This window comes from Rhinolophus sinicus, chromosome 11, assembly GCF_057876585.1.
Source record: "Rhinolophus sinicus isolate RSI-liver-muscle chromosome 11, RSI-T2T, whole genome shotgun sequence".
Taxonomy (NCBI): domain Eukaryota; kingdom Metazoa; phylum Chordata; class Mammalia; order Chiroptera; family Rhinolophidae; genus Rhinolophus; species Rhinolophus sinicus.
The window spans coordinates 20,688,582-20,714,068 of NC_142511.1; the positions used below are offsets into that span (position 1 = coordinate 20,688,582).

The 25,487-nt window shown below is 48.1% G+C and overlaps 1 protein-coding gene and 1 non-coding gene across 2 annotated transcripts in view; both read left to right on the top strand.

Annotated features, from left to right (window-relative positions):
• Positions 1-25,487, top strand: part of PLXNA2 (plexin A2) — a 205,745-nt gene that overhangs the window by 127,689 nt on the left and 52,569 nt on the right. The window contains exons 5-11 of the mRNA XM_019713816.3: positions 3,460-3,560; positions 6,711-6,834; positions 8,580-8,733; positions 9,519-9,615; positions 12,692-12,806; positions 20,644-20,844; positions 22,598-22,694. Of these exons, the coding sequence (XP_019569375.3) occupies positions 3,460-3,560; positions 6,711-6,834; positions 8,580-8,733; positions 9,519-9,615; positions 12,692-12,806; positions 20,644-20,844; positions 22,598-22,694 (889 nt within the window). The remainder of the gene's footprint in view (positions 1-3,459; positions 3,561-6,710; positions 6,835-8,579; positions 8,734-9,518; positions 9,616-12,691; positions 12,807-20,643; positions 20,845-22,597; positions 22,695-25,487) is intronic.
• LOC141569410 (U6 spliceosomal RNA) lies at positions 23,730-23,833 on the top strand. Its single transcript, XR_012493022.2, has one exon. It is a non-coding gene; the product is annotated as a U6 spliceosomal RNA (small nuclear RNA).

Below are 25,487 nucleotides of genomic sequence, written 5' to 3' on the forward strand. Positions count from 1 at the left end.
TTTGCTCTGAATTCCTTCAGTGCTCTTTCAGCACCTCTCTTAGAACCCACATCACTTTCTGGTTTTCATTGCGAATCTGTTTGCAACTTGAAGGTGATGGTCGTGTTTTAATGCTGCTGTTGTTTTTATTCCCCTGAAGTGCTTAGCGCTGGCCTGTATGTAGAACACGATCAATGAATATTGGCTGATGAATGATGAATGAATGTGGCGACACGTGAATATGGCAAAGACAGAGAGCGCATGGTAGCATCTGACTTTGAAGGTCTCCTCCCAGTCCCTGTGACATTTCTTTCCTCTGGTTTGTATATGGCTATTAGATCTTTGAGGAGAGAGTAATTCAAGTTTAAGAACTTCCCCCTCCCCAATAAGTTTCCTGTTTCACTTTGCTCTTCAACTCAGTGCATTTAAAAAAAAAAAAAATTCCCACCAGGAGGGCCCAGGAAACAGGAAAAATAGTTGTGCTATTGGTTTCATGTTTGGAGAAGAACAGGGTTCTCACTATCTCTGTGGCACTTGGCGTGAAAGTGGGCTTTGTTGCTGGAGACACTGCTCCCATTCAGGGCCTCCTTGCCCAGCTGCTGAGAGCTGGGCTGTGTTTTGACAGACGGGCCGAATGCAATGCAGACAGTTGTTTTAATTTCCAGCCAGATGCAGACATCACTCACACAGAGCCCGAAACCCAAGAAAGGAAGACCAGGCACTGGGCTGCTGCTCTCAGACCTCAGAGGGTGGGATGGAGGGGGCCGGCGGAAACCAAGCGGGTGGCTGGGGTCACAGATACCCAGAAGGGCTGAGAATCCCAGGCCCGGAGATGCACCCGAGGAGAGTATCCGGCGAGCACCTGTCAGAAAGGTGCTTCTGGGAGGAATCACAGGCCATGAGTCAGGGGTCAAAGGTTTCTCTTTAAGGCAATGTGATATCTGTGGCTGGTGGTGATGGCTGGATGTTATCTTTTAACTGTACAAGTTATACAGGGGGAAAAAATCATAAACAGTCTCAGGGAGGAGTTAGGTAAACTGTGGGAAACAGAATCCTGAATGTGAGAATTGGAAGGACTAGTGCAGCCTTCCTCTGAGGGCAGAAATCCTTTCACAGCCTCCCAGATGCATGTCATTTTGACTCTGCGTACACATCTCACTGATGGGAGTTCCTTCTGGAAGCGAGGTCGTTTGCCATATTGGATAACCTTGACTTACTTCTGTTGAGCTTTCCTGACACTTGTCACCCAGGAGTTTTATTGCAGCCACACTGCTGCCCTTCAAACCCTGGAAAACAGCATGCCCACCTTGAGACTCCACTTCTTGGAGCTCAGTAAACATCCTGGTTCATCATCTGTACCTCAGATGCCGCATATCGGTCCCACCCTATCATGACCTCCCTTCTGAGAATGATCTCTGGTTGAGCAACACGCTTCTTGGGGCACGTTATAGACCTGAGCAGGTTATACACCTGAGCAGGTTATACACCTGAGCAGGTTATACACCTGAGCAGGTTATAGACCCCAGTGTGGGCTGGTCCCTCTGGATCCTGACACTATGTCTCTAATCTGCAGCCCATGAGCAAATGAGCCCCTCCAGCTATTCCATCATCCTGTCAAGTCACGTTGGACATAGAGTCAACTCAAACCCTTGGCTCTTTTACACATGAGCGATATCACACCAGCTTCCCCCATCCTCCGCTTAAAGTATGAACTTTTAAAAACAAATTTAAAAGTTGTTTTTAAATTTATCCTTCCTGCATTTCATATTTTTATTACTAAGGGGAGGTTAGGGATATTTAAAGCTCATCACGTGACTTGCTCACAAAAAGGCCTTGAAATGCAGAATGTTAAGTGTTATGATGTGGTAAGAGTGAGGGAGACACCCAACAGAGAAAACCAAGGCTCCTGGGGCTGGTACCTAAGACCTTTGGTCATCTGCCATATTGGATAACCTTGACTTACTTCTGTTGAGCTTTCCTGAAACTTGTCACCCAGGAGTTGTATTGCAGCCACACTGCTGCCCTTCAAACACTTTGGTCATCGGGCTCCTGCTTACATCCCACCAGACTCATCTCTCACCCCACCCCACCCAGGTGCCCCCTACACTTGTTACACTGAACTTGTCCATGGTTACTTTTGCGCACGATAATCTCTCAGCTTGAAACGCCCTTCTAGGCTGACTTTTCCTCTGACTCACCCCTACACCCTTCTTCCCGACAGGATGTACCTAGGCACCCTTCCTCTAAGTTACAAAGGGTCCCAGGCACAATGGAGAACAGTTCTCGGTTTGTAATTACCAACTCCCCCTGGACTATGGGCTCTGCGAGGGCCAGATCTATGTGCTGTTTGCTGCTGTTTCTCTTTTGCATACCACCAGAGCCTCCACACGGTGACAGCTGATAAACATTTGCTGCATGAGCAGTGTTAGACTCCATCCTGAGCCTCTCAGGAGGACGCTGTGAAGGCGTCTCCATCAGATCGTTTGTCCCCCTGCCAGAGGCAGAACACTATGCTGCTGGACCACAGGTTGCATTTTCACTTGAGCTCACACATCAGTAGGTGGGGGACCTCTATGCCCTAACAAATGAGAAGCCATTCCCAGCCCAGCAAATGTTTTTGCAGCCCAGCAGCCTCCTGCCCCAGCCAACTGACGGCTACTGAGGACATATCAAGTGGAAGCCTTCAATCTCCTGACCCCCTTGCCCGGCCTTAATGTCACACATACTGGGCAGGAAGGGATGAGTGATGTCCAAACAGGCCCAGCTCAAGCCCTGCAGGGCCCCACCTGGAAGCCAGGAGGAGTGGGCAGGAGCCACCCCCTCTGGGGGGCAGGAGCTGGATCTGCAAATTCCCACTTTCTCCAGCAAGACAGAATCAGAGAGGCAGCTCTTCTCTGTGGATGTCCCCATTTAGTCAGACTTTTCAAAGGATGGGAGATTTACTAGAGAAACTGAATGTAGACATCAGAGAATGGGATAATTGGATCCAGGTGGTATGTTTGGTTGGCTGTAACGAGAGTGTGGCATACGATGAATATTATTTGATAGGAAAAGTTTCTCCTTCTCTCCCTCTTTAAATGTGTTCTGTGCAGGCAGGCTGTCTCAGCCCTAGCCCAGCTGAAAGCTCTTCAGAGACAAGTTGGTGGCACTCAATAGCCTTTTAACAGAGTTAACTAGTTTCAGCACTTGCCATGAGCAAACCCAGCTCTCATGAGGACTTGAGTTCAGGAGAATGACGCTGGAGGTTTTGCTTCCATGTCTGGGAAGGCAAGAATCCTTGACCTGCCACCTGAGAAGCACATTCTGCTTAGCTGTACCTGCCTGTGCCAGGCAAAAGATGAGAACCACGCGGCTACTGGTTTACCCCGACTGTCACCTGTTTAGGGGTGGTGACAGGGCAAGTGTGGGTAGATGATAGATGAGACACATCGGCAAGGCATCACTACCTGATCTAACCATGCCCTTTGCTCTCTTTACCAGATTACCAGGGTCCCTGTGGAATCGTGTGAACAGTATACAACTTGTGGGGAGTGCCTGAGCTCGGGGGACCCTCACTGTGGCTGGTGTGCCCTGCACAACATGTAAGTTTGGGACCGTTCTGGAAAGGGGCCTGGAATGCAGAGGACCATGTACTTAGCTGGGAGTTCAGATGAGGGATGTGACAGCAGTTTGCAGAGAGAGAGGAATTTCCCTCTTCTGAGCAGTAACTCTAATCGTGGTTGGAGCAGTAAGAGCAGCAAGAGGGAAAGAGGCCATGGGTGGTCTTCCTTCCAAATGCAGTGTCTTTGCCTCTGTCTTTCATTCCACGTCCAAATTCTGCCCTCCCAGCCGCTCTCAAATCTTGTCAGTGTGGGGAAGGGTAGTGGTGTTGGAAGAACTCACGAGGGAAGCTGTAGAATTTCTAGGTTCCCCAGGAACCTTCTGGGTGCAGCCTGAACTCGCTGTCTCCTGCCGCGAGCGTGCAGATGGCAGTGCACTGGAGTCGGGAGCTCTGGACGCCAGTGAGCTGCTGTGCGACCCTGCCTGGTCCACTGACTACTCTGGGCCCTCGTTTCTTCATCGCTCAATAGGGATAATGCCTACCTTGCAGGTAAATTGTGAGGATTAAATGAAATAATAAATGTTCTGGAAATAAGGAAGCCCAGAATAGACTACACAAATCAAAATAATTACTCTAAACCCTGAACTCTTGGGAGGACCCTTCTGGTCTCATCATTTCATGATTCCAAGAAGTCTGCATTTCACTCCAACTGGCCACACAGTGCAATTCAGACACATCGCCTGCCATTGAATACCAGCTCAATACAAATACAAAATTACATTTAAACTTCCTAATTTGAGGAGCCCCAGAAGGACAAAAAAGGGTGAGCTGGCTTGGATTCTGTTCCCCAATGGAGTTGGAAACTCCATGGCTCGATGCCAGCCAGTAAAGCATCTCTATGAAATGTGCCGGGTTTAAGCTTGGGGTGGAGGCAGCGGAGGAGGGCCAGAGTTCAGGGGCCGCACAATAGCTCTTGGCTTCCAGCCTCTGCAGCAGGTGTTGGGAGGACTGTGGAGGGAGGGAGGGAAGCAGGCGCCTCACAGTTGCAAAATCTGGACTGGATTCGAGCGCACAAATACTGGGTTCCCTGCTTGGGTTTGGAGAAAAGAGACTCCTCAAAAAGTTTTGCAAAAAATGCTCTCATCAGAACCCAGAGTGAGCCACCATTTAGGTCAGACAAATGGTAAAGATGCTGATGACGCCTCTGTTGTGCCCCAGGAATGGCAAAAGTGGCTAAAATTGAGTTCCTTTCAATGAGGCGAACCCGTGGCCATTGGACTCTCTCCTCAAGGGATTTCTTCCTCCACAGAACCTGACAGTTGCCTTTAGCTCCTTGCAAAGTGTCCTGGGCTACCAGCCCTCTCACCGGGCAGTGGCCATGTCCAGCTGTGACACCCACCCCCTGCTCCTCCCTGTCATGCCTGCCCAGGTTCCGTGTAGCTGGCATTTCTCCCATAGAGAACACACCAAAGTTATAGATGGGGGATTGTCATTTATTCAGCAGCAAGGACAGCCACGTTCCCCAACTTGTACTAGAGCCTACAAATTTATCCATGATGCCTGAATCTCCTGGTGGCCCCAGAGTACCCGTGACCCTCCAGGGTGAGTCAGATGTGGGTACCAGAATGACTGAGTCACAACATCACACTCTCAGGTTTCCTCTGTCCTCTGGATTCCTTGCCTGTCATCACACACTACCTCCTACCTACCAGGGCACACCTCTCCTTCCAGCAACTCTGCTTGCCAGAAGTATGTGGGGAACAAGCTTTTTCCTGTTTATACACAGAGGTTTCTCCTCTTCTGGTCACTTTTGTCTTCACCAGCCCCTCCTGCAGTGCCCTCCCACCTGCCACCACCAGCCTGCCTTGGTGAGGGGAATGAGGTGATGGGCCCAGCTCCAGCTCCCAGGCCCGCACACGGGACCTTAATGGAGGCAGAGGGCTGAGGGAGATTACTAAAGAGGCTTAGGGTCCAGGGGGTTTGAAACCTTCCTGTCTCTTCTGTGTGCCTTGCTCTGGCAAGTGTGTTATTGTCTCCAAGGCTATTTATCTCTGTTAGGGCTGTTGCCATAAATAGTATGATAAAAAAGAGCCATTTCAGTGAGTCAATGAGATAAAGGCCCCAGTCAAGAGCTCACTTTAGAGCTATCTTAAGGATTCACTTAAACCTCCATAATTCTTTTCTTTGACAGCATTCATATTTAGATCCATTATGTGCCTGGAAAGGAAGGGGGGAGGCAGTGGGGGGAGCTCGGGTGGGAATCACTGCCTGAGTGTGGAATCTGGTGGTGTCCGGTGGCTGTTGGTTTGGGGAAGCACCAGCATGTTCCCGTGTGACATAAGTGGCAACGAGGCACACGTGCGTGTAGGTGCCACCATGCCCACCTGCCACTGTGAGCACAGGAGCCCTGGAGGCAGATGAAGATGTTGGGAGAAGCAGCCACACAAGCTTTCTGACAGAGGCAGCCCTGGCTGCCACTCCTCGTCTGTCTCTGTCTCCAGGCATTATTTCACGCCACAAACATCTATTTAAAATACACCGTGTGACAGGTAGAATATCTCAGTGAATAAAGCATGGTCCCTGCCTTCAAAGAGCCATCAATCCAGCCATAAGATCACATACACACTCTCCCACACAGCTAAGACCCTGTCTGTATTTTTAAATATCCCTGAAGAATAATATTAATAATCATTAATATTATTATTATAAAGGCTAACAGGCCATTTTCTAAGCACTAATTCATTTACTCCTTACACCCTATGAGGCAAGTTGGGGAAACTGCGGCACAGAATGATTAAGTAATGTGCCCAAGGGGCCACAGCCAGTAGGCAATAGATCTTGGTTAGAACCCAGGTAGCCTGGCTCCAAAGTTTATATTCTTAGCCTCTTGTGTGCATCTTCTCACATTCCCCAAACTTCCCTCCCTTGATCATGGAGCAGCCTGTAAAGATTCTATCGATAGCTATACATCTAAACCACATCTCTCATGTTGGGGTTAATCCCACTTTCTGTCTAACTGCACTAGAGACCATCTGGGAGGCACCCAACCCTGTGGGATGAAAGTCCTAAAGAGAAGACCAGCCACAGGCCTCAGAGCAGCAAAACCCTCTTACTTACCCCAAGGGGGACAATGGAGCCTAACAGAAGGGTCTCAGAGGCCTGACCGCTTGTGAATCTGTGTCTGTGGCAGGTGCTCCCGTAGGGACAGGTGCCAACGGGCCTGGGAACCTAATCGATTTGCTGCCAGCATCAGCCAATGCATGAGTCTCGAGGTGCACCCTAGCAGCATCTCAGTGTCTGAGCACAGCCGGCGGGTAAGTAACCTACCAGAGGGACGGTGGGGACACGGAGCCCACACATGTGTGGGTGGGTTCCTTTAACACTCAAAAAAGTATCTGTAAATGGATCGTGCTTTAAATGCTCCAAGGAAATTATATTTATAGAAAACCTATGGCAACTCCTATCGTAAATGGCAAAGTCATCCTCCGGACTCCTTGCAAATTCATTATCTATTGATCTGTTTGTAAACCTAGATTTTGCATTTAGTAACAAAGATCTATGACATAATGCATTCCAACAGCAAGCAATACATTCTTCGGTACATGCTATATTTACAATTCTCCACTGCTGCAGTCTCACAGAAAGCTGAGTTGCGTGTGTGTGTGTGTGTGTGTGTGTGTGTGTGTGTAAGAGAGACTTAATTCACAGTCAGTGTGTGCTCAAAGAGAATATTAAAGGGAATAAAATAGTCCTCAACCACCTGTCGAAGTGCAACCCAAAATATTTCCTATCCTCAGGCCTTGCACAATTATTTCATTCTGAAGGTTTTATGAGCATTCACGAATGTTAATTAGTTAATGAACCTTCCAAAATTTCCATTCATTCATCCCCACAGGGAGGTTTTGGCTCCCGTGGAGCTGAGGGAACAAACAGCAGAGTTTGTACCTAAGTCTCTGGACCCCATGGAAACGAAATTGGGGCAGAGTTTCAGCAGCAAGCAAATGTATGGGAAGGTGGTGAGGTGACACCCACTGTGACCTCCAGGTGCTGGTAGGAAGACAAAAGGAGACCCACCTACATCATGGCTCCCAACTTGGGGGCCACAGGGCTATTGTCACCAGCGAACCCTTATGGGTACTCCCACTGCCAGAGGGATCCAGTCACATTCCTTACCTATTGTTTCAAATACCACTTAGATGTTATATTGTGGTAATTGAGTACAAACTCATTTCCAAGTGCACTGAATTCAGAGTGGCATCTTGCCATTAAATAATTTCTCAATCAACAGATTTTTTTGACAGTCTGGGATATTTTTACCATACAAAGGAGGATGTTCAAATTTGAAAAGGCTGGACGCTGCTGGCCTAGATCATTGGAACCTTTTATAGGTAACAGCTGACATCATCTGTGCCATTGGTGTCCACTTTCCTGCTTTCTGTCATCCCCCAAGTGCCTTGTGAAAAGACTGCCCTCCTTTAGGGGAGCTGTCAGCAAGCAGAGAGACCAGGAGGGACAGAGAAACAAATTCTAGCAAATCCACCACCTTTCATAAGCAGGCCCTAAGGACAGCCAGGGCGAGGAACTAGCTGTCTTCCACCAAGCTGGTGAACTCCTGCGGAGCCTACAAGCCAATGATACTTGCTCTCCCATGAGCCAAGGCTAAGGCTTATTGTAAAGAACTCAGCTCATGACTTGCTTTCAAGTTTGTGTGGTTTCATGTCAAAGTGATCTGGGTGTGAGATGGATTTTAGTACCTTTCCCCCTAGTGTCCTCCCTTTCCACCCCCCCAGTGCTTTCTGATGCTGGACAAGACTGAAAAATGAATTCATAATAATATTAATAAAGACCACTGACCCTGCACAGCCTGGCAGAGCTACTGTAATTGTTCAGTATCAAAGCCAGAAGATCACCTACCCCAACATCCTTCTTTATAAACGAGATCAGGGGAGATTAATTAGCCAGAGGCAATGGCAGGGCCAGGCCCAGGTCCCCGAGCCCCGAGGGCTCTCTCCCTGTGGCATCAGCCCTGTGCTCCTGAGCCTCTTTGCTCCTCCCACAGCTCAGCCTGGTTGTGAGTGATGCTCCAGATCTGTCTGTGGGCATCGCCTGTGCCTTTGGGAACCTGACAGAGGTGGAGGGACAGGTGTCCGGGAGCCAGGTCATCTGCATCTCACCCGGGCCCAAGGATGTCCCTGTCATCCCTCTGGATCAAGGTAAGAGTTGTCTGCCATGAGAGTCATGTGCTAGGGGCTGCCCTACCAGGGGGACCACGAGTAGAGGACGGGGGACAGGGGGTGGGCGGGAGTGAGAAGTACCAGCACAGCAGTTGCCTGACCAAGTCTCTTTATGCCCAACACCTGTTGGGCATATAAAACTCATTTGAGTTTGAAAACAAACTGTCATATCCCAAAGCAAAATTCAGAAAGAAGGAAATCCTTTGCTCCTGTTTGGGTTAAGGGTACACAGTATGTAAAGAGTGTTTGTCATGCAGGGTGGCAGGCAGGGTCTCCTGTCCCGCTCCCCACATAGTAACGCAGGACATGGTGAGGCCAAAAAGGAGCACCCATGGAGCCATAGACAGGGGAGTCATACCACTATATTCTCACTGGCGGCTGGGTTGGAGGCACAGGAAGCAGGCTCCACATGGTGCGCAATTCACCGTCTGCTTCTCTGCCAACCAACCAACCCCCTAGCATAGCCACTGCAGTTATATTAGTGGCTAATGGCTAACCAGTAACAGCTGATGGCCAACCAGCCACTGTGGACGGCCGTCCAATCATAGCTGATGGCCATCTACTGCCCGAGCCAGCACCGTTCCTCGTGAGACCAAGAGCCTGGAAACTGCTGTCTGGGATTCTGTCTTGGGAAATGATTCAGACAGGTTCCACCCGCCATGTGTGCCCCAAGAGCCCTGCAGTGGCTGAATGACTTACCCTCAGAATCTCCACTGGGCCCCCAGGTTTTCACTACCCTCTCCTTTTTTCTCCTTTTTTTCCAGACTGGTTTGGGCTAGAACTGCAGCTGAGATCCAAGGAGACAGGGAAGATATTTGTCAGCACCGAATTCAAGTTCTACAACTGCAGCGCCCACCAACTGTAAGTCCTTGTCAGAAAGAGTCTTGCCCTGGGGCTGGATATGGGCATGGGTTTCCTCTAACATCAAATCATGTCCTATTCACCTCACAGTCTGCCTCCGGGGCCTGGCACATTATCTGGAACAGAGTGAGCTCTCCATAAACGTTACTTTTCAGTTCTATTCAGTTACATTAAACTGAATGGCAATCACGCTCCACAGCCTCTGATCTCATTCAGTCTCCTCTGCCTGCGGCCCCAACACACGCTACCCCCAACTCTTAAGCTAAGACAGTAAAAAGAGGGTTTGAAGTAAAGACAAAGGTCATGGCCCAGGAACCATAAGAAAAGCTCTCCTTTTTTTACCAATTGGTGGTGGCTCTGAACAGAGAGATTGACAGTGAATAGAGGTTAGACGTGTCATCCATGACCAAATTAAGAGGGACTCAGATATAAGAGTCAGCTATACACACAGTTACCCGCAGAGGAGGGACGGGGGTGGGGCCATAGCCTCACTCAGCTCTCAGGAAGAAGACCTGCACTGGGAGAGGGAGGGGAAGCTTTAAACTCCACCGTGGTCCAAACCCAGCCTTCAACTTTTTAGAAAGGAAGGGAAAACCAGACCAAACCACCAGCCTCCAGGAGGGTTTGAGTACACCCCAGTTGACCTAACCAGCCATATCCAGCAGCAAAATGCCTACCAATGGGTGCCCACAAGTCTGTGAGATCTGAGAGCTGTGCAGGAAGCTGGGAGCTTTTCCTTAGTAAAAATCAGAGAAAGGAGTGGAGAGGATAGACCCATATTTAGTTTCTGCTGATCGTCTCTGGAAGAAAAACTGAGACTTCTTCCATACAATCTAACATTGGCCACGGGACCAATGACCTTGGACTTTCAGCAAGGAGAGAGATCAAACAGCTTTATACCAGAGGAATATTCTATGGACCCATCCTTCCCGTTGCCTGGCACAGGGAGAGCCTGAGGTCTGCAGAACGGGCAGAACTCCAAGGCATCAAGTCTTGGGCACAATGGCTCAGCTTCCACGTGGGCAGTCTGTTTGCAGCTAACCCCGAAGTGAATCTTTAGACCTTAAAATATACAAATGAGCCAGTCCTCCTTAGTTTCCCCTTCTCTGATCTTGATTTTCATGGTTAGAATCATCTGCTGGAATTCTGGGGCCTCCGTGGTAGTTAAGGAAGGAGACATGGATGAGCCCCATTGGGACAAATCAACAGAAATGCTGAGAAAGACAGGACAAGTTGTAAAAATGGCCTGGGGAAGGAGCCAGAGCAGGGCAGTAAGTGGCTGAAGTCAAAACAGACAAAATTGCCCACTAACCACTGCATTCCAATCCCACCTAGCCCTGTTTTGGGAAATGCAAGCATCTTGGAAAAAGAACTTCCCAACCTCCTCCTGAAACTCGAACACAGTGGTGACGGAATCCATCGTTTGTGAGAGAATCCTCATCTCCATGGCAGTACAGTGTGATGGCACCACTTTCAACCATGAACTGCTTTGGCAATAGAGATGCTGTCACGGGCAGCAACTTTTAGCAAAAAAAAAGCAGATCTCCCTGACAGCACAGATTTTATCATTTTATCGCCAAACACTATCTTACCATTTTGTACGCCTGGCATTCACAGTAAAAAGTCACAGAATCAAGTTCAATCTTCTCCTTTTAATGTAGTAAACTGAGGCCCGGAGAGGATCAGTGCTACAATGAAGGTCACAAAATTTGCCAGTGGAAGAACTAGGTTTAGAACCCCATCTCATCATCCTTGTTCCATTCTCATTACTTACTTGCTGAATCATAAGATGTTAACAAGAATCGGTCATCTGAACTAAGCCAGAAATGAAATAACTTTGGGCATATCCAGAAGGAGATAAAAATGATTGGCAGAGAGGAGATGAAGTGTAAATGTACTAATGCACCCAACACATGGTGGCATGATAGCCAATGACCCCCTGGATGGAGCCCCACCCACCCAAATGTAATGTGAGTGCCCACCAGGTGGCGCCAGATTGCAGACCAGGCTGTGACCCTTCCCTGTTGTCTAGTGAAAGACTAGACTAGGGGAGCTAGCAAGAAGCCAGAAGCCCAACCTCATCTACAAAATCCATTTCCATTGTAATGGACTGATCACACACAGAGAGCCAAAATAATACACGCAGCCTCCAGGTGAAACAGGAGGAAGGGAAATGCTCCTCTGGAAAGAAACTCAGGAGCCACACACGTAGCCTATTGCTACCTACCGTATGCCTGGCTACTTGGAGAATGGAACAGTTACCATTTAACAGTTTACCCCCGAAAGCCCAGTAACACAGGTGATCTGAACCAATTGTTAACACTCAAATGTGATTTAAAAGCTTAAAATAACAGGTAACTTAAGCACTTGCAAATAATACATTTAGCATTGTATTTTTCAAAACCATTTTCCTATACATTATCTGATTTGATGCTAAACAGCCCCGTGGAGTAGACAGGAAAGTTTGATTACAAACAGATGAAGAAATTTCCAATTCAGAAGGTGACGTGACTTACTCAGGGTTACCCCCGTGGCAGTGGCAGAGGCAAGACTGGCATCAGATCTGCCCAATTTCTACCCCTGTGCTCTTTCGGCTATTCTGTCTTATAAGTGGCGGTATGCTGATAAATGTTTAACCACCAGCAACCATGAAAAAAAAAAACCCTCATGCAGCACTTGCCAATTTCTATGGTGTAAATACTCCCTCTGTGACCGATTTCAAGCTATCAACATGATGTCAAGCCACTTGCAAAATTCTTGAAGATATACATAATTGTCTCTCATGAGCTGACACAGGCTGGCTCCAACACACCAGTGCTTTGAGGTTACATTAGTTCCATTCTGCACTCTTTTTTTTTCTTTTTTTTTTTTTTTTTTTTTTTTCTCAATTCTCTTGTCCTGTGAATATCTTTGAGGGAGAATCCACAACTCTCAGTGCTGGGGGATGCACCTGCAATCTACCCTCCTGAGAGTGAGACCAGGATAACAGACTTCCATCGGGACACTTGGGGTACCTGGCACCTTTGTCTTCCCTCTGCTCCCTTCTCTTTGCGTCTTACTGTCTCCGTCCTTGCAGGTGCCTGTCTTGTGTCAACAGCGCCTTCCGCTGCCATTGGTGCAAGTACCGCAACCTCTGCACTCATGACCCCACCACCTGCTCCTTCCAGGAGGGCCGGATCAATATTTCAGAGGTAAGCAGGGCTCACCTTGGTATGGGATCAACATTCCCAGTGAATCTGAGTGGCCCTCCCTTTCCAGGTGGTCAGTCCAATGGCTTGGCCGTCTCCTGGCCCATCTTCGTCTCCTTCCATGTTAGAAAGCCCTGTTATTATAAAGCTCAGAAAGTGCCAGGAAATACCCCAGAGGCAGAGAAGTGTTCTCATCTACTAGACTCCTAAGACTCTGCATTCAAAAGCTTGAGGGGAACTGAGGGTTAAGACTGAAAGCTTAGAGAAAACACGTCTAACCAAACAGACTCCATGGTCTAGAGGAGGATAGTGAATGGCATTTGTTCTTTGAGTCCAAGCCCTTTGCTTGGCTGCAGACATGCTCTAGTTCAATAGAATATTCACTCTCAATCATTCTTCTGCGTAACCTCTCTTCCAAATGTAAAATTCAATGATTGTTTGATGTATGACTGGGTAGGTGGCCTTATTGGAAGAGAGAGAAATTTAGCTGGTGAAAAGAACCAGACCATTTTATTATATAGTCAATGTTTCATCCCTAAGGCCTGACCCACCTTTGTTGGCAACGCAATGAAAACACAAACTGCTTATCTTTCCAATGAATATTCCACCCAATGATTATTCATTGACACTGACTTTCTTACATATTCACAGCATGTCTTAGGACAAGGAACCCTGCTTGGTCAGTGTCCTTTTCTTGTGTCTAATGTTTCTCACACCCCAGGGTGGTTGGTTGGTTGGTTGGGATTGAACAACAATAGGAACCTCGTGTACTCATGCAAATGCACATGTGTGTATACACACATCCCTTCTTAATTCTACCTTTTAGAAAATCCACAAATAAGTGACAGAGTAGCATTTGTAGCCATTCTCTGCACAGCTCCCTCTTGTACTAGACTACCAGCTTTTTAAAGGCAAAAGGCTCTATCTTATCTTTAAAGCCTCAGTACCTTCTTCAGTGGATCCTTGTAGAATGCATGCGTGAAAGAGTGGACAAACCAATGACCACTTTACCCAAAAGACATTGATAGGAAAGGGTTCCTTGGATCTACTTGTCTAAGAGTTTGAGAAATAGAGTCTCCTGTGTCTGCTAATCTTGACAGAAGTCCTGCTTCTTCCATGGATAAACATAAGAAAGTGGGCCTTGGTGTACAAATATTAAATCATCACGATGTACACCTTAAATAGCTTACAATTTTATTTGTCAATTATATCTCAATAAAGCTATTTAAAAAAAATAAAAGTAGGCCTTGAAAGGTTTCCCAAACATACACTCATGGCCCTGAACTCTTCTTAGTTTCTAAAGCAATATGTGTTATATTCAGCCAGAAAAATGGAATTCGCTTGTCTTGGAAGAGAGAAACAGAGATGGTGCCGACAGGTTGCATTTAAGGCAGACACATCCATAGGTACCTCAGCACGATGGAACCAGTTATCTAGTGCCCTGCAAACCTTTGAGAAAAGGGTTTTCTTCCAGCCAGTTGCTATGCTTTGACATAGCCGACCAGAAAGCAGCACACTGGTCTTAGTGGACCCTGGAAAATCATCCCAGTCCCAGGATTCCGCAAGAGTATGAAACTTCTTTCAGGCTTATCTTCTCACTCATAGGAAAGGGCCCAAGAGCTGAGGGCGTGGGGTGGGGATGGTTAACCCCTCTTGGGAGTTAATGGAAGAATGACAACGGGAGGCAAGGAGGGCCAGAAAGAGCAGAAGCCACAGGAAGAACTGCTCAGAGTAAAGGCCAGACAGGGAAGGACCAAGATAAACAGTCTCAGAGACTGACCTTCACATTGGCCACTACTAAACTTCGAAGTTACTTAATAAAATAAATCGAAGTGGACCACAAACACAGAGAGAGGGTGAAGTGCAGATCTGGACGAGAAAGAGCAGCTGCAGCATTTTCTCCCAGGGGCCCCCACCTCAGGCAAGAGAAACCCAAAGCCAGGCCTGAAAGCGCCTGCAGCTGGAGCGAGGGCCGGGGGAGGAGTGGCGCAGAGCAAGACAAATAAACTGCCTGGTGTGGAGGCCAGGAGGGCTGAGCCCCACAAGCTAATTGGAAACATGCCTGCCTCCCTCATGTCCTTTAGAAGTAAGTCACTGGAACACAGTTCCCGCTCAGCCACCAGGGTGAAATGCAGGCATTCCAGAGAGCTGGGCCTGAAAGATGTTATGCACCCCCCCACCCCATTCCACCCCCTAACCCCCTTCTGCAGCAGCTCAGGATTGAATTAATAAGGGAAGAGTCCTGGGGGTAAACCTGAGGCTTCCCATCACCTTTCAGCTTTTCTTTCTCTCCTTAATATCTTTCTCTGGGGTAGGAGAGGTGGTTTTGTCTCCCGTCACCTCCCACCTTCCAGGAGTGGGAATGGGGCAGACGGCCACTCTCTTTATGTAATAAGCACGGGCTCAGGCACATCTCTGGGTGGGATTGGCTCTCTGGAAGGTGGTGAGGGAAGCCCAGACCCCATCAGATCCTGATTTTTCCCCAGGGAAGGAAAGGGGGTGTAGGCTCCCAGTGAGGTTGCTAGGGCCATTCTCTCACCTTCCTCCGAATACTGCGTTAGCTCTCGGCCACTCACATATCCCTTCCCAGCACATAGCTCCCAAGCCCTGCTTTCTGTCCAGAGTTCTGCCTTTGGGGAGTCCCATTCCTGAAAATGTGGGGAACCACAAAGGTGCACGTGTCCAGTTTAGGTGAAGTTCCCCTGACTCTATTAGGTGTCCTACCTGATGGCTTCAGGTTCTTCTGGGGACTAGAAATCCTTTAGGTGTTTTTTTGTGGTTCCTAGAATATCATTTACTCTTTCAGTAAGAACCCCCCCCCCACCCTGGAATCAAAATTTTATGTCTCTCTACTTCCTAGAAACAACATATAACTGATTAGCTCCATGGATTTACATAGCAACATTAATAATATGTCACACATTTTTAATTCTCTACACATGTGACAGGAGTTCTCAGAGTGTACGTGGGGGTGGGGGACCAGCAGCAGCAGCATCACATGGGAACTTGTTCGAAATTCAAATTCTTGGGCCCCATCCCAGGTTAACCTGAAGATTGAGAACCGCTGACATACAGCATCTCATTTGATTCTCGCAACAGACCTGCAGTTTCACATAATTCACATTTGACACATACAGTAACAAAGATGCTAAAAATTTAGTTTTTTTTTGCTCAAGGCTAAAGAGATCTCAGGTATCCAAAAAAAGCTGAGTGCCATATGCTTTCTACAGAAAATCAGGGCCAGGTAGCTTGTTTGTCTGCGTAGCCATAGCCGCCCTTGAGAACCTGGCGTCGAGCTGGCCGTGGTCTGTTGATGATGAGGGTTCAGGGTATGGAGGGACCAGCACAAATCCATCTCCACGGAGGGAGAGCCTGCCCATGGCAGATGATACAGTGGCACTTCCAGATACAGAGACAACCCACTTCCATCCAGAGGGCTGGGGGACCAATGTCATGCTTAGGCCCGATAGCAAAGAACCACTGTGCTAGAGTGAATGCAATTCAAAAATAAGAGCACTAGTGAACGTTTATTGAGTGCTCGTTTATATGCAACATTTTCAGATATATGTAAAAATCGCATTTAATGTACTCTATGAAATGGACCCTGTTATAGATGAATACACTGAGATTTAGGTGTACACACATGAGAAATATGCAGTAATCATATTAACATTGTTAATCCCATTTATTACCATTTACAACATACTTTCATATTCCTTTTTCAAGAAATCTAGTGTTATCAGATTTTATTGGCCCCATTTTCTAGATGAGGAAACTGGATTTCAGTTGAACTGTCTCTTGAGTTCTTTTAAGGTCATGAACTAAATTTTTCCACTGCTCAGCGCACAGCAGATTTCTGATGGGGCCCCCAAAATCTCTGCCTCCCTGGGCTGGATCAAACTGTGACATGGTGTTAGCAAGCAGTGTGCAGGGAAGTATGTCTGCCTTTCAGCTTTAAAAGCTCGTCTCCCTCCTTGGCTAAACCAGGCCTAGTGAGATGTAGATACATAAATATGTTCTTTATGCCCTGTCCCAGGGGAAAGATAGAACCAAATAAATCCGATTAGCTTCCCAGGATGCTGGCTGCTTTCTCTCTTTGAAGTCCAGTGGGTGAAGATAATGCCAATTTCCCATGGGAGAAGTCGCTTCCGAGGGCTGAAGGGTCCCCAGCACTGAAAGCTGGTAATGCACAGCTAAACAGGGTGGGCGAGGCAGCCCTAAGACCTTAGGGTCCTGCCCTCCTGATGGCCGTGTCTCCTCCTTTCAGCCTCCCTCCCCCCACCCCCTGGGATATTCCCAAATAGAACATCTGTTCATCTTGATGGAAAGTCAGATGGCTGCTGTGGAGGTGATGCTGCTGCCAGTTGGCCTAGAGACAGAGAGAAGAGTAAGGTGACCTAGAGGGACCGTTCAGAGCGCTGAGGGGATCAGCAGTCACAATGGGTACTTTAGCAATGTGAGCAACAGTACTTGTGTTCTGCAGAAGAAGCGTAGCATGGTTATTTGCTCTCGTGTTCTGAGGACAGGAACTGTGTGTGTGTGCGCGCGTATGCCTTTGTGTGTGTGTGTGTGTGTGTGTGTGTGTGTGTGTGTGTGTGTGTGTGTTCGCACGCACTCACTGAAGCAACCAGGTTGAAAGTGGCCTCACTGTAGCTGATGAAACCTGTCACCTTCCTCAGGCCCCAGAGATATCGAAGTTCCAACAACTTGGCAGTTTTCTGGGCTGCCTGCTGTGCTGTGCCCGCCACAGCTCTCACCACTGCATTTCCACCCAAGATCTATTGCTTCCTTCTTGCTGTATCCACCAGAACCATCTCACAGTCCAAAGGGTCTATGTCTTCCCTATTTCCAAGAAAAAGAGTGTGGACCTGGGCACCAACTACTTCTTTCTTTTGTGCCAGAAACTAGAAGGATGAATCTTACTCTCTCTGGTCTGAGAGAAAAAGCCAAGGGCACAAGCAAAGCATAAGACATCCTTGTCTACTGGGGCAAAATTGGAGCATAGACAGGCATATGGGAAGCCACCAACCATTGTCTTTAAATTTAGTCCAAAAAGGTCTGAAACAGCAGACTATGGGAAATTTTTGTAAAATTTTAGAATCTCTTAGAAAAAAAAATAGACCCCTAAGAGTCCTCGTGAAGTCTCTTCTTATGATTCTTCAACATCCAGGCTGAACCAGACTTAGTCCAAAGAGAGGAGAGTGTGCACACGTGTGTATATAATATCACATATAAATATACATAATAAAATGTGTGTGTGTCTCTGTGTGTGTGTGTTTCTGTGTGTGTCAAAGGATTCTTCAGTCCTGTTGAGTAACCCAAGACATACTTCCAAAAGCACATCTTTAAGACTACTGAAATTTGAATTTGTTCTCTGGGCTCATTAGAGATGAAAAACAACTGGTCATCATTTATAATGTGTCAACTGGTTCTGAATCTGAAAATCTAGTCTCTCTCTCTCTCTCTCTCACCTCACACACACACACACACACACACACACACACACACACACACAGTCTCATTATACCTCAGCCATATTTCTAGTCTAAATTAAAATTCTAATTTATTAGATGCAATGGAGACTTTTTTAGCCACTAATAGGAATTAGTATGTCTCCTTGTACATGAGATGCCTGGTGGTGGGTTTTTTTTTCTTCTTACCTATAAATATATTAAAGACTCTGTCAAGAGTATCTATGGAGAATGAAAGAAAACGTGAGCTAAAGAGAAAGTTTATGAGTTGGCGACCAGAGTAATTGGCTTCTGAACAGGGACACATCTGTTGTGGGGTTGCCTTATGATCCTGTCTCTTGTGGAAAGCTTGCCTGCCTGGTGTCTTCAAATGGAGTTGTCCTGCAGGCGAGGGACAGCATCAGTGTCCCTGGAGGTTCATTCAGGTCCCCCTAGATAGCTTTCTATTTGAAGTTTTCCCTGGATTTCACTTTTCATAAATCCTTAGATTCCTTAATAGATACGGGCACACCAATTTGGTGATCATGTGACTCCAGAAACAATGACCATTTCCAACCCCAGCTTTGGGAATCAAACTCGTTCTCAAGTCTCTTGCCCAGAAGGCAGAGCTTTCCCCTCCTATGTAAAGAATCTAGAGAGTTGGATCTAGAAAGAAAGTTAGAGGTCTTTTTGTCTATTGCTTTATTTTCTTATTTTCCATCTACCCTCCCATAAGCAATCACCAGGTGTCCACTACATGCCAGGAACTGGGATAATGACTGGGGACAGAGAGGTGAATATGGTGCAGCCTGATCCTCGAGGCTCACAGACCAGTGAGGAAGACAAGCCAACAAGAAGCTGCAATTCTGAGGGTTAAATGTGATCACGGGAGAATGTCCATAACCACCCTGAGGGCCAGAGCAGGTCAAGGCTCAGAGACAGCTTCCCAAAGGAGATGCTGCGTTTGTAGATGAATGAAGAAGTAATCAGCTAAAGAGGGGCCTAGGTTGGGGCCAGGAGGAAGACGGAGAGTGTGTAGGAGTGAGTGTTTCCAGTAGAGAGGAAAGCGTCTTCTAAGGACCGGAGGTGGGTGAGTAAGGGTGGCCCCTCAGAACCAATCTTAAGCTCAGTGTGGCTGGACCTTGCTGCACAAGAACCATAGGGTAAGAGGTAGGCAGGGGCAAGCGAGGTTGTGAAGGGCTTGCACCCAAGGCCCAGAGAAAAGAAGTGACTGCCTAAGCCCACACTGAGGCAGAGGCCCAGTTCTACCGGTTTCCTTCGAAGGCTGTCCATTGCTCAACATTGCCTGTGTTTCTTAAGGCTTCTTACCAGGAATCACCTCCAGCATTAGGTGAGGGACAATTTATTGTTGGAGGCAGCACCTCACCTTGCAGGAAGTTGAACAATCCTGCCCCCTCCTTCCCTCCCAGGACACTTAATGCCAGTAGCACCCTCTGCAGGGAAACAACAGCAACCCCACACACTCCCAAATGCTCCCTCTGAGAACCACCACACGAGGGGGATGGGGGGAAGAGGCATCTTGCAGAATTTCCCTAGTTGATCCCTGGAGACAGGAAATAATTGCATTTGGAGGTGGCTGCCCTGTCCTCTCTTCCTTAGGGAGGAAGAAAACAGGCAGGGGATTGGAGCTGTGGGGAGGTGGTAATTTGACCTCCGACAGAGAAGCGACATTTAGGAATAGAACTGAGAATAGAACTGAGGAAAATCAATCTCTCTCTCTCTCTCTCTCTCTCTCTCTCTCTCTCTCTCTCTCTCTCTCTCCTCTCTCTCTTTCTCCTTTCCACCGCCCCTCCCCACCAACACTTTCCTTTTTCGGTTTTGTTTTCCAAAGCACATGGCATTCATGCAGGGCCTGGTAATGAAATGAGATAAAAAGCCAGAGCAAGTGTTTGCAGCATTGCTGGGAGGGATGGATCCACCTCCTGGAAAGGCCGCTCAGTGGGAACTGGGAGCTGAAGCAGCTGATAACAGAAGCCTCAGGGCAGGGACAGTGTGAGGGGGAGCTGGGGAACAGATGAATGAAACTGGGAGGAGGGGATTCCAGGCTGGGGCCAGGGACACACGGAGCCCCCTTTATCCTGTGTCTCAGGAGATAAAATCCACAGCCTGCCACAACCGCGTCTGAAAATTAATTCCTAAATTGTAACACGCACACCAGATCCAGGACAACTTGTGGGATGGGGACGACAGTATCAAAGGCTGTGGTGCTAAGAGATAGATTTCATTTTCCCTGCTGACTCCACGTGCCCCTTAAATCAGGTACATCCTTCTCCTGGGCAGGCCGCCTGGGTACCGGAGGGTCTGGGCTGGCTCAAGTGACTTGGAAGGTATGAGCCAGGACAGATGGAGCCTCTCTGCTTGCTCCCCAGGACTGTCCACAGCTGGTGCCCACAGAGGAGATCCTGATACCTGTTGGGGAGGTAAAGCCAATCACCCTTAAGGCTCGAAACCTGCCCCAGCCTCAGTCTGGCCAGCGAGGCTATGAGTGCGTCCTCAGCATCCAGGGGGCCATCCACCGAGTCCCCGCCCTGCGCTTCAACAGCTCCAGTGTCCAGTGCCAGAACAGCTCGGTAAGAGGACTCGGGCTTGGGCCCTACCAGGTGCAGGGCTTTCTCTCACACCCCTGCCAAGGCATGCCCAGGCTTCTGGAACCTTCCAAGTCCCCAGGCTGACCTCACATGCCCAGGGACAGAGGAGCGGGCATGCACTCCAGGTCGCTTAGCCAGGGCAGAGCAGATTGATGGTATCAGAGGAGATGGAGTGCTGTGAGGACCCCAATAGCATAAGTTGAGAGTGTTGTGCCCTTGCTGAATTTAAAGAGCATCTCTTGGCCTTCAGTGAAACTTCAGCCAAAGCCAATCAACTCCACTGCACACCCTTTCCCCGTTCAGGGAGTGAATAAACTGGAAGTTGCCACACAGGAGGAAAGCTGCAGGAAAGACAAGCAGGAAGCAGAGTGGCATGAGAGGAGGTGGGTGGGGAGGAAATGGAAGCAGTGAATTTCAAGAGCAGCAAGGGTTCAACCAATTCCGAATGCCAGACAGAAAACATGAGGTGTTTAATTATAATACTAGCCCAGAGAAGATCTATTTATCTGCCAACTCCCTGTCTCTGACTGTGGGGGGTCAGCTGGAGATGGGGGTGACGTGACAAAGGTGTTGAGGGAAGCTAATTCGCCTGGGAGAGATAAAGAGAATCTGGGCCTCTTATCAGGGAGCTGTCAGATTGCCGGGTCACAGGCGCGTGATAGAATTTGTAATCGGTGGAGGGCCGCCAATCTCAAGGGGAAGGTGGGATGAGAAAGAAATGGAAAACAACAAAGGGAGGAAGGCAGCTGGAAGGGCTAGGGGCAGGAGGGCTGACAGGGACATGCCCTGAGAGCTAAGTGGCCAGGGCTGGGGTAGTCCCCATAGATGGGATTCCCAGAGCTCCCCTTCACAGAGGCACAGGGCCTGCGCCACCGAGAAGGGCTATTTCTGAAGTGTGTGAAGGGCTTAAAAGTCCTCCATGGGATCAGCATGGGAGAGAGTCGACTCTGGCCACAGGTGAGGCCTTTCATGGTAGGGCCAATCAGATCTGTGCCCAGAAAGCTCTGGGCACTTTCCCTAGTGAATTCTTGACCGAAGTAAAGCTCACATGCAGAAAGAAAGGACCACCACAGGGCCTGGCCAACCGTTTGTCATTCACATGCTTTGCTCAAAGCTCTGTGGGGTTTACGGAGCAGTACATAGACCTTCTGGAGAGACTAGACTTGTACATGAAAAGGTGCAGAGCAGCTCCTAGGAAATGCCAGGTTAAACATAGAAATTGGCGACACCAGGTGCCAAGGGCTGGCTGGGATGTCAGAGAAGACCTGTGGAAGGTAAGTCTGAGCTGGACTAGAAAGATAAAGATAGGTTTAAGGGCAGAGGCTGTAGGGAAAGGGAGGCATTCCTTCTAGATGTGAATTAACAGAGGCACAGAGCGGGGTTTGGGTGGGTGTTTGGAGACAGGTGGATTCGGAGATTTCCGTAAGAGAGCAGTGGAGGGGAAGGTTGGAGAAGAAATTTGGATATGGAAGGCACTGAATCCCAAGCAAAGCAGCTTGGCCTGGGTCCTGTGGACATTAGTGACTGGGAGTCAGGGGCAGGGGGGTCACAGGGATATTTGAGCAGCACGTGGGGTTCCTCTGCTTCTTCCTCTGCTGCTTTCTTAGCCCAGGGGGAAGCAGAGTCCCTGGTTGCTTTCCTGCTATAGTCTGGCTCCTCTGAGATGCCAGTAGCATCCCTAACCCCCTGTGGGAGAGCGCCTCCTGAGGCCTGTGCCTCTGCCCTCTCCCTGCAGTACCAGTACGATGGAATGGACATCAGTAACCTGGCAGTGGACTTCGCCGTGGTCTGGAATGGCAATTTCATCATTGACAACCCTCAGGACCTCAAAGGTAAGCTGCTGCTTTCCGGTAATTTTGATTTGTTCGTGACCCTGGGAAAGACTGGGGCTGGAGGGATCAGAGCCCACTGGCCGCTGTGCCATGAATAATACACTCTCTCTGTCAGCGGAACTCTTCAGAGGATCCAAAAGCAACGTTCGGAGCCATCAAAGGAGTCCTGTTGGGAACCCTGTTTTATTACAACCAGAGCATCCGCTGGCAGCTGCCGGCTCATCGCGTTTTCTTAGGCTCCCAGAGACTTTGAAGTGTCTGTGGAACCTGACCTAGGAGAGCAGCAGGCAGGAAGGTCCTGCCAGTTTCCCTGGAAATGAAGATATTGTTTCCAGTCAGATTCTGGTTCCCTGTCCTTGGCCTGGCCTTTGCACAAAGAAGGTTTTCAAGGCAGCTCCCCTGGTCCTGAGGTGGGGGGGAGGGACCAGTATGTGGACTCAAGTGCACAGCTGCTGCCAGGAAGTTCAGGAAGGAGCTGAGCTGACACTGGGGATGCTCCTTGGGGGCCACGCTCATTCATCATCCTACAAAAACATGTGCAGCTCCTACAAGCGAGGTAGGCACTACCCTTGATACAGCAACATTCCACCCTGCTCTCAAGAATGACAAAAGTGCCTCCAATCTGATGAGTACTCACTGTGGGTAGGCGCTCACTACCGTGTTTCCCTGGAAATAAGACCTAACCGGACCATCAGCTGTAATGCGTCTTTTGGAGCAAAAGTTAATACAAGACTGGGTCTTATATTATATTATACCCAGTATTATATCATATTACATTACATTGCATTATATTATATAAGACCCGGTCTTATATTATAGTAAAATAAGACCAGGTCTTATATTAATTTTTGTTCCAAAAGACACATTAGAGCTGATTGTCCGGCTAGGTCTTATTTTTGGGGAAACACTGTAAGTTATTTACTTAAGGTTATCTTCCTTAATCATCACAACAACCCTGATAGATATGTATTAACATGATTCTCATTTTATAGATAAGGAAACTGAGACCCAAAGAGGTTAAGTAACAGACCAAGAGTGCTTACTTCAGCAGGACCTATACCAAAATTGACATGATACAGAGTTAGCATGGCCCCTGCCCAAAAGGTGATACACAAATTCTTGAAGTGTTTCATATTTTTAAGACATACTGCATGGTATCACGTATATGTGGAATCTTTTAAAAAAAAAGTCAAACTCATAGAAACAGAAAGTAGAAAAGGGCTGGGGATGGGGAAAATAAACAAAGATTGGTAAAGGGATACAGACTTTAAGCTATAAGATCAATGAAGTCTGAGGATCTAATATAAAACATGGGGACTATAGTTGATAACACGGTATGTTACCATTGAAATTTGCTAAAAGACTAGAACGTAAATGTTCTCAGTATATATGTATACAGATATGATGTGTATAGTAATAACTGGATGGGAGGAGTCTTCATTATGTGTCCATATATCAAATCATCATGATGTTCGCTTTAAACATCGTACAATTTATCTGTCAATTATACCTCAGTGAAGCTGAAAAGAAGAAAAAGAAAGAAATGGACCAAGAGTCAGATAGTAAGAGCCAGTATCTGAACCAAGACAATCTAATTTCAGCGCTCACATGCTTAGCCATGTCACTGTCCTCTCAGTGACTCAGCCCACCATGGGATGTGAAGTCTCCTCCCTCCAGATCCCTGTCACCCCCACCACGAGCCCATGTCTCACCACAGTTCAACTACCTAGGGGTCCCACAAGTCTCTCCCTCAGCCTGAAGGTCACCCCGAGGGCAGAGACACGGAGACCAAGGCTACAGTAGGGCCTGAAAGTGCTTCACCATCTATGGGGCTGCAGCTCACTGTCCCAGACGCAGCCATGAAAATCCATGCTGCTTAGGCTGGAAGAAAGAAACGGAACCAGGGAGATTTTTTTTTTTCTTCCTTCTCCTCATACCCAGGCCAAGTTTTCTCAGCGCTAAGAGATAGACATTTCCCCTGCTGAGAATCTGGGCTTAGTTCCCAGAGGTTGCCTTTGCACCTGGAGCTTAGGGAAAAATGGCCACATCCAAGCTGTCGCATCAGAACCCTCCCCTGTGGCACTCCTCAAAGTTCCTGGGTAGCGCCATCCTCACATTCGTCACCCTCCCAGAGCCGAGTGTTCCTGGAGACTGCTCACTGTGTTGGGTGGAGAAGGCCACCATGTTTAAGAACTCCGGATCTTGAACCTAACAAACCAGGGTACAAATTCTGCCTCTATCACTTAGAGTTACGTGAAGTCAGAGTAATTACTGTTCTTCTCTATATCCCAGTTTCCTCATCTGTGAAAGGGGCGAAAGGATGCCCCCCTCTTGGGGCCATCATGAGGCTCAAATGATGTGTTCTGTAGATGTGGACTATTTTTGCATAGTAACAAATGCTCAGTGTGTACTTGCTCATTTTAAGATTCCCGTTTCCTGCCCTCTACCATAAGAAACCATAGGCAGGAGGATGGTCAAACCCTCTGCAGCTGGGACTGAGCGATGATTGACAGCAGAGAACAGGGTGAGGGCCTATGGGAGAATAACAATATACACCTCCCCTGGGACAAGTACCTGACCTCCAGTGGAGGCACACCTCCCAGCCCTGAATGTCTGCTTGACCAGAAGAGGTGAAAAATGACTTTCTGCTTCTGGACTCTGAGTTCTACTTGGGACAATTCTACTTGGGACTCTGAGTTCGAAACACGGGCAAGCAACAACAAAGCTCCAGGTTCACAAAACACAGTCCTGTGGACAGGCCTGCTGAAGGGCTTCTCAGTCAGGAAGAGCCAA